The 13,471-nt window shown below is 46.2% G+C and overlaps 1 protein-coding gene across 15 annotated transcripts in view; it reads right to left on the bottom strand.

Moving 5' to 3' along the window:
* Nucleotides 1–4,737: 4,737 nt before the first annotated feature.
* TCF4 (transcription factor 4) overlaps nt 4,738–13,471 on the bottom strand; it is a 208,061-nt gene continuing 199,327 nt past the window's right edge. For 11 of the 15 annotated variants that reach the window (XM_035560062.2, XM_050716607.1, XM_050716606.1 and 8 more), the window contains 5 exons: nt 9,575–9,710; nt 8,568–8,730; nt 6,001–6,230; nt 5,361–5,503; nt 4,738–5,089 (listed from right to left, as the gene is read on the bottom strand). In XM_035560062.2, coding sequence (XP_035415955.1) covers nt 5,367–5,503; nt 6,001–6,230; nt 8,568–8,730; nt 9,575–9,710 — 666 coding nt within the window. In that variant the 3' untranslated portion in view covers nt 4,738–5,089; nt 5,361–5,366. The remainder of the gene's footprint in view (nt 5,090–5,360; nt 5,504–6,000; nt 6,231–8,567; nt 8,731–9,574; nt 9,711–13,471) is intronic. The other 4 variants (XM_035560070.2, XM_035560058.2, XM_035560072.2 and 1 more) reach the window with 1 other exon arrangement.

Below are 13,471 nucleotides of genomic sequence, written 5' to 3'. Positions count from 1 at the left end.
CGAGGCTGCTGGTTTGGTTTGTGCGCACACCGGTACAGCCCCATTTGTTCTACCAAGTGCTTCCTCCAATGGCTCAAGCAGTTTTAGGGTGCGATACAGATGGTCTCCTTACGGAACACAAAGCTCTACATGGAAATGAGAATGGAAATGATCTTGCCTTTTTACAGAGCCTTCCTCCAAGAGGGCTCCAAAGCGCCTTACAGCTACACCAGCAGGTACAGAAGAGGAGGGGAGCAGCTCGGGGAGCAGCGGGGTCGGGAACGAGCACGGAGCCGACCCCACACGGCACAACCGGCGCTCTCCGGGGACACGCACGCGGGACGAGCGCGCCCGGCGTCCTCCAGGCAAGCCAGAGGCAGAGCCCGGCCCCAGCCCGGCGGCAATGGGGAATGAAATGAAACCAAGGTGTCGGAAACGGTTTATAAAAATGGCACATTTATTGCTACAGAACGGTCATGTACATGACGGCATCGAATAACTACAGATGAGAAACAGGTAATGGCCTACACCAAGCTGTGTTTGTTTTGCTTTTAATCTTCTTGAAGGAACTCCAGCACACAACCTGTTTGGACACTTCTACAAATCAGAAATACACCAAAAACATGAAAAAATCGAGGCACTCAGCCACACATTGAAAACAAGGTGTAACTGTTCATCTTTTTTTTTGTTGTTTTTTGATCTTTTTCCCTTTTTTTCATTTTTTCCCTTTTTTTTTTGTTTTTTACTGCTGCAGCTATGTGTATAGTCGCAAAATTCCCCCGTTGCGACCTACAACTAAAAAAAAAAAAAGCTACCATACAGTTTCATCTCAATAACACATGGTAAAATAACATCTTTTAAATAGTAAAATAAAGTAACAAACTTTTACTCAGAATGATTCCAAAAATCTACAAAGAAGAAATATTCAGAATCTGACAATTTTTTTTTTTCCGTAATATTCATGGTATAAAAGGATTGCTCCTGTGAAAAATAAGCCAAATATATTTTTTATTTTTAAATTTAGTTTTTTTTTCCTACTAGGGTGTACTACAGTCTATTTTATAGCAAAAAGAGCACTAGACAAACGAAGCTTTATAACAAAAAGCCAGGCACTGATACATGGTAAATCTCTGCTTTTTTTTTTTTTTTCTTATCTTCACTTAATTGCATCACAAGTAACAAGAATGAAAAAGGCCACAGTTCATATATTTTCACCATTACATAAGTCTATAATACTTGAAATGAGTATGGTCAAACCAGCACTGCACAAATATGAATCAACTTCAAGTCCCATGAGAAAGAACATGTTCTTAAAAAACAAACAAACAAAACAGAAACAAAACAAAAAGGTAGGGCCCCCCAAGGGCCCTGGTGCCCCGTTGTGTTGGAATTCATCATATTCCACCTCTAGGTTTTTAGTTTTTTTTCCAGTCAACCAGTGGACTAATTTTTTTCTTTTTCTTTTTTTTCTTTTTTTTCTTTTCTTTTTTTTTCATTTTTTCTTTTTTTTTTCCTTTCTTTTTTTTCTTTTTTTTTTCCTTTTTTTTTTTTTGTGCTTGTTTCCGCTGAAATCTCTTCATTCCTGGCAATGTACTGTATTGTTCACTTTTGGACACGGATCATATTCTGCCTATTGGATACAAAGATGAAACCCTCCTCTCCCTGACCACCCATCTTTATCGCCTTCCCCCCCAACCCCGAAAGAAAACAACAACAACAACAAAAAAAAAAGAAAAGCAAAAACAAAAGCAAACAAAAAAAAACTCGGAAGACTGAATCAGTACAAGTTGCATCACTGGTAGGACTGACAGTTGTATAAACATTAGTGTTCCTTGCAGCTACACAGAAGACAAATGGTAAAAAAGTTCTAGATGAACAGATTCCCTATTCAGCATATTCATAAATTACTTGAATGTGGAGGTGGATCATTTCGTTAAAAGCTGCTATTTCGGTATTTATTTCGTAGCGAGTTTCTTAGCCCGGTTTGTTACCACAGGATAGAGCTTTCTAAAACCTTCATTGCTTTAAGTATCATCAGCTAAATCTCCCCTGACGAAGGCAACTTGAGATGCACATACCTTACCTGCTTTGGGAAAGAATGGAGAAAATTCAGGAGTACACACTTTGCGGTTCGCTTTTGGGGTGGTGGTTTTTTTTGGGGTCTTGCCTCATCCGGAGTGGAAGCAGGACAGGATCTTCAGTTCTTCAATCTGAGAAGGACGAATGCTTATCCTGCATAAACTACGGACCGTTAGCCTGAAAGTGAAGTTCAGTGTGCAATCTACTTCTCACGCGGTGGCCGCGCACATCAGAGCCGTCGGACACAACCTGGAGCTGCTCCTCAAGTTAAGTGAAAGCGGACTGCGAGCGGAACAACAAAAGCGTTTTCTTTCTTACACGTTCCACAAACTACACTTGTCATTTATTTTCTGTCCACAGATTGTTTTAAATAAACATGAAGTTGGTCTCGTAATTATCTTTTTTTTTACATTGTTTATCAGAAGCACAGTTCTTAAAATCTCCGTGAATCGAGAGGCTCCTTTCAGGTTCCTTACAAGACCACATTACAGACACACACTGAGTGGGCTCCACCGGGTCTGAGATCTCCTGGAAAAAAAATATGGCTTGTTCATCGTCATTTCACTCTCAACACCATCCAGCGTGACAGTACACACACGAAACGGAAGCCTCCACCCTGCTGAGGATACCAGTGCTCAGAAACAGCGGCTGCCGCTAACGTCGGGTGGGATTCGTCTTTATTACCCCCACTTGCATGGAAACCAGGCCTGTCGAAAGTCCGGCGTTCTCAACATAATACGCATTTGTAACTCTGAATCAAACCTCAGTGCATTCTCCTCTACTGCTTTTTGTTTTTATCTAGTGGTTTAATCCACCTCCACATTTGAGAAACTTATCGACAAATCAAAACATTTCTCAGTTTTATCGCTACTGAACATATTTACAGTTTTCAGCACGCACACAGCTAATCAAAATGTTTATGGGTATGTCGAAGGTGATCACATGGTAGCTATCATATTTGTTCTTTACGTCTTCAGAAACAAACATAAAATTCAGATTCTCGTATCTCACTATTTCATTTAAATGAGACTTTTTTTTCAACCACACAGATTTTTTTTATAAACAAAAACTGATACAATGTATTAAAACACATAATAACAAGAGTCTACATGTAAAAATATAACTTTTACATACACAATTCCAAAATAATGATACGTTTGCCATTTGTTGCATAAAATTTACAAATGTATTTTTCATTACTATATAACTGGCAAAACAGGAGAACAGATGGAACATTTAGACCGTTTGATGGATTTATGGCATTTATTCAGTGTTGATAGGTGGAAAATCTACTCGAACAGGGAGATTTTATTTAAAATACATGCCAGGTTTGTGTGGCTGTAAAAATAGAAACTGGAATTAGAGACAAAAGGATGCTGACAAATACTTAACTAGGAGCACTATCTGTTAATTGTACTGTACACCAAAGTCAATCATTATTAAAGATTCACTATGGAAGTTGGTTCAATTGTGCCCAGACTTCAAAGCTAGTTATCTGATGAGTTGCTGTGCCATAGTTTGATCTATGTTACTATTAAATATGTTAAGTAAAAACTTCATTCATACTGGCCAGAGAAATACTGTACTACCACCCCTCCTCGAGAAAGTGCAACTTAATGCTTTAGGACTCATAAGGCTTGTTATAATGCTGCATGATGACTGAAATTGGCATCTTACAAATAAAGGAGGAGGCAGCAAGTGGTCTACACTTAAATAATCCACTTAAAAACAAGAGAAGAACAACGCAAAGAAGTCAGTCGAATCTGTCACACTACTTGCAGTTTTCCCCCCGGATGGTTCCCCCCCTCCCGCCCCCCCCAAATCTGACCATGTATTCAGAAACGCCTCACTGCACACTATTTAGGCTACACACATAGGTAACACTTTTAATCGGTTCGTTAAATCACAGCCACTTTGATTATGTTATGCTTCTGATGATATAAACATTGGAAGGCACAGTGGTAACATTGTAGCATTCTAACCTTGTACCTCTGAAAATCCCAGAAAAAGGGTCAACCAGAGCAACGTCACCATGCGACCAGCTCGCCTCGCCGGGCTCGGTAACGCTGCCTGTAGTATCTACACACGACGTGACTTTTTAAGTCCTGTGTTCCCAAAAAGACCGAAGAAACAACTCTCTACTTATTTATGAATGAGAAGCAACGTCAGGGTCAGCGTTTCGTTCCTGCACTACCCCTCCAGAGACAGAGTTGGCACTACAGGTTACAATAACGAAAACAGGGGAGAGGGACAGAAATAAGACAAAAAAATCCTTATTTACAGTAAAATCTTCTTTTTAAAAAAGTTAATCAGTACTATTTTTTTACAGGAGCAAAAAAGTCTGAAACAAATGAACAAAAGCTTACCATATTCACTAAATTTTTAATATATATTTATATATATATTTATATATATATATTTGTCATAGGTCTATAAGATCCATCTGTTCCTCCTACCCTAAGGAATGGCTAATGTCATCACTTCAGTTTTCATTAGGACGTTTGCTGGTTTTGTAAATATCTGGGCAGCAAAGCTTCCCTTTTAATATCCAGTAAGTATAAACACTAGCTGTCTAGCACACCAACAAAAACGCTCATTTTTTTCTTCAGAAGTACACTTTTTCATTATTGCAAGTTTACAATTTTTAAATTAAATATTTTTTTCAGACTTACAAATTAATTATATTTTTTTTTTCCAAAAGAAGTTTAGGCACAAATGCATTGTCCCACAGTGTGGAGAAGATTGCCATTCAGTCTCTAGGCTGTGCACTTACAGCTCGTAACATACTGCGTTAGACATTCTGAATGATATGTTAAAGAGAGTCGTCCCTCAAGTTGCACTTTTTGTTTGTTTTTTCTTGTTTTTAATAATCGGGAATGCTGAAACCTCTTGCGTCTGTGATTCTTAACTACTCAGACTTGTCTTATATTACAAAAAAGGGGTTAAGGAGAAGTGTTTATGTGGGTTTAAGATAATACAGCTGTTAAGGAAGTGGTCTCTTGTTTAAATGAAGAAATGTGGCAACTTGGACCTGCGAAAGAAGTAAAAAAACCACATCAGTCAAGGATAGCGGAATACGCATCACTATATCCTCTCTAACCAAATGATCTGAACGTGCCTTTGGCCATCGGGCCTGCTGGCAGCATGACCTGACGACCAGTTTATAAGGGGTGCCCCTCGCCCACCTGCCCGCCCCCAGCAGCCCAGGGGACGCGCAGCTCCGTGCCCGGGGCTGAACTCCCCGTGACTGGCTGTCTGGGGGAAGGTTCCCAGCACTGGGCGCTGCTGCAAACGAAACTTGCCTTTTTTTACATCTGTCCCATGTGATTGGAGGCATCTCCCATCCCAGGGTGGGGTCCTGCCAGGGAAAGTGGAGGAGGATCTGAAGAGACTTTCTCTTCTTCCCTTCTTTTCAGACAGGCTGCTTTAGGATTCAGGTTTCTTTCTGTTGAATTGAAGCAGAACACGATTTCAAATATCCACATTTTTATATCAGGCTGGCTTTGACATTGCACGTGCGTTTAAAACAACTCTCAGTGACTCGGTAAAGTCAGGCTGCAGGAATTCAGGGGGCTGAAGCAGATGATGCAGCCCGGTCAGGTCAAGTGCCGAGATGCAGGCAGAGCAACTCGGTACACAATCTCTGCAAATCCCTTCGTGTTTGTGCTTTGCTAAGGAGCGGCCAAGCTTAATATTGAATTTGGAGCTTGCTAAAGAATGTAAAATGTACCGAGACTGCCGAGGATCGCCGCCAACATCTGCAGTGCCAGAGCCACAGGCCAGTGCCCCACTGCGACTCTCGGTGCCCTGTGGTGCTCGGCAGTCACCGGGGACCAGGTCCTGTCCCCTGTGTGTCACCGGGTGCCCCTGGGCAGCCTTCCCCAAGCTCAGTGTGGTGCCTTTTGTCCCAGGAGGGGCGTAAGGAGCTAGGGCGGCACTCACCTCTGACTTGCTGCTCTAAGCTGAGGATGACAGCCACAGCCTGGTGCAAAATCAGGAGCTTCGTCTGGGGCTTGTCGCTCTTCAGGTGGAGTTGCACCATCCGGCCCAACTCCTTGAACGCCTCGTTGATGTCGCGCACGCGCAGGCGCTCCCGAGCGTTGTTGGCCATTCGCCTCTCCTTTTCTCGCTCGGCTTTCTGCTCGGGTGTCAGGTCCTCATCGTCGTTATTGCTGGGAGACAAAAGGAATACATTATTTTCTAATGACGTGGAAAACAAGCAGGGGAAAGATTTTAAGCAGAGTTTGTCCAAAACCAGGGCTACGAATCAGTCAAACACCTTACAAGCTATTCGTATTTGTTGTTCCTCTTCCAGTGAACCTGGGCAAAATTCAGTCCGCTTAAATTTTACACTGAGTAAAGCTGGTGACCAACCTTTACATTCTGCAAGGAAGATACCTTAAAGAAGTGAAAACGTACTTTTTCAATAACATGTTTTATCACGGTCGATACCTCAACTTTTTAAGTCGTGACACATGTTGAGGGCCCGTGTGGTTGCTGCTGCAGTGACATACTTGCTGACAACGAGGGAGCATGCTCGTTGTCATCTAAAACAAACAGCACTCCAGGCACTTTCTATATTTCTGTGACTTTCTTCTATGCCGAACGTAAGACTTGAGATCTATTCAGCTCAAGTTATATAGCACGGGGCCCTTGGGGTAGCAGAGGCCCCAGCAGACTGCCTGCAGGTGACACGGACAAGGACCGGAGAGAAGGTCAAAGCAGAAACACTAAAATATAAAGAAGCTACAGCATGCGTGCAAAGGCTCTTGTGCAGCTCGTACTTTTTGCAGACCGCCTTTAGAAAAAACTTTCTCCGCTATCAGCAGCGACGGTGGCGGGGGCGGGCAGCCCACCAGTCGCTGCGCAGAGCCCGGGCACCGAAATGCCTGTGGGCAAATGGCCACAGGAGGAATCGATGGCTGCGGAGAGCCCTACAGTGAACTTGTGCATCATTTCTGCAACAAAACTGCTTTCCAGCCAGATGAAATAATGATTTTAAATTGAAAACACATCAACTACTGAGTCACTGCCACTAAGCAATTTGAACTGGTTATGCAAATAGAGTAATAAATTTTCAGCAGCCCTAACAACACGGATTTAGATATATAACTAAATATCGGGAGTAACCTTTTAGAGCCGCGAGCATGTTAAAAGCAAAAATGTTAGCCTACAAAAGCATCAAAGCACGTATAAATATGCGTAAGCGGCAGTGTAATTGTTGAATTAACAAGAACTACAACCACCTTACAGCAGCATCAAGGTCCTTTCTCCTTACCATGTTGGAAACGGACATGAAAGCCTCACTTATGCTTATGGTTACTTCAACACATTTATTCAGAGAAAATCTCAAGTGTCATATGTTTTCTCCAGTCGTAAGAGATGTGAATGCGACTAACAGTTTAAAAATCAGTGTGTGCAGGCTTGAGAGGTCAGAACCTCGGCGCTCTTTCTGTGGCAAAATGTCTGCTCAGATGTTTCTTACCTTGTCTCAGCCTTTACACAGACAAGCAGACATGGAAGGAGAAAAGGCAGTAAGACATGGCCACTCACAATCATTAAAAAAATCCCCTAAACAAAACAGAATTTCAGCCTTATTTGCAATTTGGCTGGGTAATTTGGGACTCAACTGATGATAAAGAGTATCTGCACTCCTGAGCTGTACCTCAGGTGTGGTGGGATGCAGGTGAGACAAGGGAAATTTAGGATAAATGGGACAGCTGTGGCCTGCCCCGTGTTAGGTGGTCCGTGTTTGCTGTGCCCATAGACATTGCTCAGGTTCACCATGGACACGAGCTCCCAAATGATACAATACAGCTAGGATTTAGCTAATCCTTTCCAGAAACGTATAAATAATATGCAGCACAAGCCTTGTCCCACTAGCAGTCCAGATACACTCCTGCCTTTCCTAAGCATCTCAGCCTCAAAGGAGGAGAGAATCCTCCTGGCCCTTCCCAGGGCGAGGAGGCAGCAGAACGCCCATCTTCTTCCAGGAACTACGGGAGGGCCAGATCCTCATCTGCTGTAATAATGCCACTAAATCTTCCAGCTAAACCTACACAGCTCTAGAGATTTACAGAAATTGAGGACATGGTATGACGAATTTATTTTAAAGGTAAAAGAAAAGAATACGGTTTGTTAGTTCAGATGCAGGTGTGATCGACTTTTAGGCACGTTTTTAAAAAGATGCCAATCCACACTGTATTCCCGTTTGCAAGCAGAGGCAGAGAGGAATAGCAGTATAATTAACGCATTTTAGCAAAATACAATTTCTTTCGAGATTGTGGAGAACTTGGTCAGTGTCCAAATTTGTGAATTGTTCAAATTTGAGGAAGTCCTGGAGTACAAGTACCAGAAGCGTACTCGGTACTGCCAGAACAGCCGTTCTGTTCCACTTAGGCTGTGGTTTTACCTGCCAGGAAAAAACCTCATAGTTTCCTCCTGTTCTGTTCACTTCATCAAAATCCAGTAAAGGAATTAAATGAAGCGACACTATTATATACTGTTACCTAGATCTTGACCTAGTAATTGATTTGATATCCTTCTTGTCATCCTCTAGTTTCTTGTCCTCAGAAGATTTTGTGTCCTGGAGGTTTTCGTCTCCCTCGTCGTCAGATTTGATTTCGGAGCTACCTGAAGAGACGCTCTGCCCTTGCAGTCCAGCTGGCATGCCTGGGAGAAAACACACGGACGAGCTGTCAAACACTGGTTACGCGAATGTCAGAGCGATCTGGGTCCAAGTCCTCTGTCTCTGCTGCCCAGTGAAGGGTGACCTGTGCGTGCAGCCCCAGATAACTGGCACTGAGCGAAGCGCGAAGGCCCTAAAACCGGTTTCAGTGATGGCTCAGGCCTTGTTCTGCTCCTCAGCCTTTAGGAATAGTTCACTGACGCCTAGCTGCAGCTCCCTTTCTTCTTCTTCAATCACTACCTAAGTTTTCCCTCATCTTAAAAAAAAAATAAATCTTTAATATGTCATTCCTCCCCAAATACACTAAATACCTCTGCTGCAATGAATGAGCAAAGACCTTGTAAGCCACCACAATAGAAATTTTGGACTCTTCCACACTTCGGCTGGAAGATCAGCAGCCTCTACGAATAATGACAAAGCCCAGATGTCCTAAGATGGGTTCGCTTTGCTCTGAGTCTGCTTTGCAGCAACCCTGCAGGTGTGCACGAGGCTGCGAGGCTGATGACAGCGCGGCACATCGTGCGAGCCAAGGGCAGGCACTCTGCTGATGCCCTTCCCACGGCCGGAATCGTAAACTTGGTGGAAATTCTGAGTTTCACCTTAAATCCACATCTTTCTGATGGGCACCCTGCAGCGCCTTGGATACTTGCCAGATTTGTTTGGTAAATTTGCAAAATTATTTTGGTAATTGGACTGCTTTTACGTGTCCCTGCCCGTGGCAGGCGTTACCTTTAAGGGCCCTTCCAACCCCAATCACTCCGCGATGCGCGGGACCGAGGCAGGGGGGCCCGATCCCCGCGTTGTGGGGCTGCTGCCGGCGGTACTCACCCCTGTAGGGGTCCTGGGGCGGGTTCAGGTCCGGGGACGTGGCCGACTGGACGGGCAGCTGGGGCACCGGCACCTGGTTTGGCACGAGCGAGTGGCTGCCGCGGAGGCTCACCCCGTCCTCGCGGTGGGCGCCGACCTGGAGGCGGAGGAGAGAGGGGCGGTGAGAGGAGGCGGCGGCGGCCTGCGATGGGCCACGGGGACCTGTGGCCCTACAGCCCTGGGGTCCTGCCGCTGCCCCGGGGCCTCGGGGCCCTGGTGCTGCCCTAGGGCCCCGTTGGCAGCCCAGCCCGGGCTGGGTGCCTCGCCAGAGGGCGCCGTGAGCCCGCAGAGCCGAAGCCCGGCCGGGCGTGCAGGCGGCCGAGCGGCTCAGGCAGGTAAAACGTCAAATTGTCTCCCGGGGTGCCGCAGCCGAGCGCGCCGCTTCGCGCCCATCTGTCTTCCATCATGTCCGCCAACAGATCTGACAATTATCTTAATGCCCATATGCTTAATTGCGGGCTTCTCGATTCCCCCATCGCTAGCGGAAATCCTGCAGGAATTTCAATTTGGCATCCGACTTCTCGTTTCGGGGATCGGCTTCGCGGGCCTGCCATTTTTCCCCGTCCCGCCGGCGAAGGCTCTGACAGCGGGGGCCGCGGCAGCGCAAACGCAACGCCGTGTCCCCCGCCACCCGAGGCGGGCAGCCTGGTCCAAATTAGCCGTATTTCATTAACCACCGAGTCCCAAAGCCGAAGGGGCGCCAGGCCTGCCAACGCCGTGACTCCGGGTAATATCCCCATGAAGGTTTTATTAAACACTCCAGCAGTGCCATCGTCGGAGCTGACAGCGCGATGGAAATCCATCCATTCCTCCCACCCGCCTCGCTCACAGACGGAGCGGGGCCGTTACCTCCCTAAATAAAGGAGGCTGCGGAGAAGAGCTGAGCAGCCGGCGAGCAAAGCTGACGGAAGCTGGAGGAGAAAAGCTAGAAAAGAGCCAGGAAGGGGCAACGTTGGAGCTATGAGTGGCACCGTTTGGCTGCAGGTACACGCCCCGTGTCCGGAGCTACAGACAAGAAAATTTCCTACACGGGAAATTTCGCACACGCTCCGCACTTCCTCAGGTGTGCGCCTCCCGTAACACTGGTGTGAAACGGGTTTCCGTGGCTGATAAACTCAGCAGCCAACCGTAAATCTCTCTTTATTCTCCCAAAGTAAAGTGCTCGGGCAGATAAAAAAGATCGAGGAATGTTTCTAATCAGACTTACAAGATAATATAGTATAATTGTTAACAGCAAGTCGAGACCGCAGTAGGAAAGATAAAAGGGAATCCTGCCAAGGGGAACTTGAGAAAATCTTTTACTACTAGACGAAATGCAAATAACCAAAAGCAAGTGTAAAATAGCACAGACAAAAACTCTCTCCTCGTTGAGACGCTTTAATTTTAAAAACATGACGTGCTAAGAAAAGACTGGAACCGGCATTACTTGGTTTTAAGGAAGAAAGACTTGTGAGAGGGTGTGCTCGGAGGTCTGCACTTCTCCCTCCTTAAATCTCAAATGATTGAACACAGTACAGTCGGAATGACACCCTTTTGAGGAGAAAAAGTGTTTTTCCAATCTGCTGTGACACAAACGTACTAGTGACAGGGCTGTGCTCCCCCGTCCCCAGCGATCCATGCCCTGCCGGGCCTGACCTGGGGCCACCAGGTCTACCCAGGGGGTCGGACCTGACTTCAAAGCGGCCCCACGGGGTGCGGGGATCTCACCCAGGTGACCCCCAGCAGCCCCCTCCCATCTACATTCTTCTGCGATTCTACAAAAGACGAAAACCATTTCATTTTGAGGTCGACAAAGAAACACATGACAGCACTTCTAGTTGGAGAACAACCACCGGCCTTCAAACGGAGCTCCAGAGAGCGACTGGAAGCTGTAAAGGCACTCTGACAGACGCAATGTCTCGCTCCGGATCCCTCCCTTTTCCTGCAAGCCTCTCTGGGCTCCAGCCATGCTCTGTGCAGACAGACAGACAGACCGACCGACCCGGAGCCTGCCAGCACCCCATCCTGCTCCTGCTCCTGCCCCTGCCCCGGAGCAGCCCGCCTCCTCCTGTGGACCACTGCCACCACGGGACTCCCCGAGATGCCTCAAGCTGGGTGGTCCAGCTTGAAGTTAGACAGCCTGGATATCTTGATTATTCAGCCTGGCTGCTGGGAGACGACCTCTGATTTATCACATCAAGAAGCAGAAGCGGCAATAACGATCGAAGGCTAACAGTACGGACGATCTTTACACTGAACTGTTGAATTCAGACGCAAAATTAGACGCCGTAAAGTCATCATCGCTGTACCGCTCATGTGTCGACAAAGTTTTATTCATGTTTTTAAAAATAGTTCTGATTAAACAAAAAAATCCTCAAATTTCTCCTCCTCTAGGTTCTCAGATCTAGAAGGTAATCACGAATGTCATGTCTCACAACTGACCGCTAAGAGCTATCACTCCTTTTCTTCTTTTTTACCACCTACTATGTGGTCAGTCTCACTTGCTGAGGTTTGTTGCTTTTTTGTCTTGCGAACTGGCAAATTTCAGGCTTGCTTAGGGAGGAAGCCCACCCTATCACCTTGCAGCAAAGCCCACCCTTACACTAAGCCCACTCTTACAATAAGAATAAACATTTCTTTTCCGCTGTGACTTAGTTCGAGCAGATTTTCCCCTCTCCGAGTGGGAGACACGGTTTCTGCCAAGATATAGGATCAACCTCCAGGCTCTAGTACTCGTCTCACTGCAGTCCTTCCTGTGCTGCAGCAGAGGGGGGTGCTTTGCTCCAAAATATTCATGCCTCCTACCTCCACAGCCACAAAAACACCACTGTGCAACTGCCTTTCCATGGAGTATTCTCCTGGATATTTTATTCTTCCCATTTCAGTTGCTCACAATCACATCGTTATCCATACGCAATGTGGTTTTTGAGATATTAAGTCCACCAGCTACAACTCTACCAGGCTACGGATATGTTTGCGTATGTGCACGTGTGTAAGTGCACACGCATATATTTGTAGCAAAAGACCAAAATTAATTAATTTATAGCAAAAAAAACCCCGCAAAATTAACCTCGCCTAGCAAGTACTTCCATGCGCAGAGGACAAGGAGGGCTGCTTCCCGTGCGCGCCGGGGGGTCACCATGCCACCTGCGGGATGCCCAGCCGCCCTGTCCTGCGTGGGTACCCAAATGACTGCTAGGACAGGAAAATTCAGGCCTCTGATTTCCCCCCCAGAAGGGGCTGGACGTTTACTTTTCTCCTTTAAGTGTCATCAGCCGTTTCCACAAAGCCACCAGCAGCTCGGTACCAGTAAGAGCACGACCATGCCACCCAGTTTGGCTGAAAACCCCCAAATGGGAGGGAAGGGACAGCACTTACTGAAGCAAAACCGGCCCTATCTGAGACCTCAGGGGCTGAAAGCAGCCAGGTCCATGCGCTGGGGGCGGACACAAACGCTGCCTTTCCTGTTTCCCCTCCGCAGCCAGCAGTGCCCCGGTTTGTCTGTTATACAAGCAACAGTCTTGCCCTGAGGTGGAGCAAAGATACGCATCGTTCCCCCCAGCCCAGGAGTGCAGACCTATAAATAATACTTATCTTCAGAGAATCGACCTCACTTTGAAGTTCTATTAATATTTTATTTCTTTCCATCTCCTTAAACAGCCCCTACTGCAACACTCAGCAGATCGGAGTGGAAATAAAACCCAAACAAAACGAACAGCAAATCCAAAAACGCGCACGGGAGGTACAAACAGGCCGTGCTGTTGATGTGCAAATCTCTGCCCTAACTTCCTCTTTGAAATCCTAACCTCACACGCGCGCAGGCAGCAGGGCCCGAGCGTACGTGTGCATGCTCAGAGATGAAGTGCAGTATGCTTGAGA

The sequence above is a fragment of the Cygnus atratus genome, chromosome Z (assembly GCF_013377495.2).
Source record: "Cygnus atratus isolate AKBS03 ecotype Queensland, Australia chromosome Z, CAtr_DNAZoo_HiC_assembly, whole genome shotgun sequence".
Lineage (NCBI taxonomy): Eukaryota > Metazoa > Chordata > Aves > Anseriformes > Anatidae > Cygnus > Cygnus atratus.
This window is presented reverse-complemented; position numbering and strand designations above follow the sequence as displayed.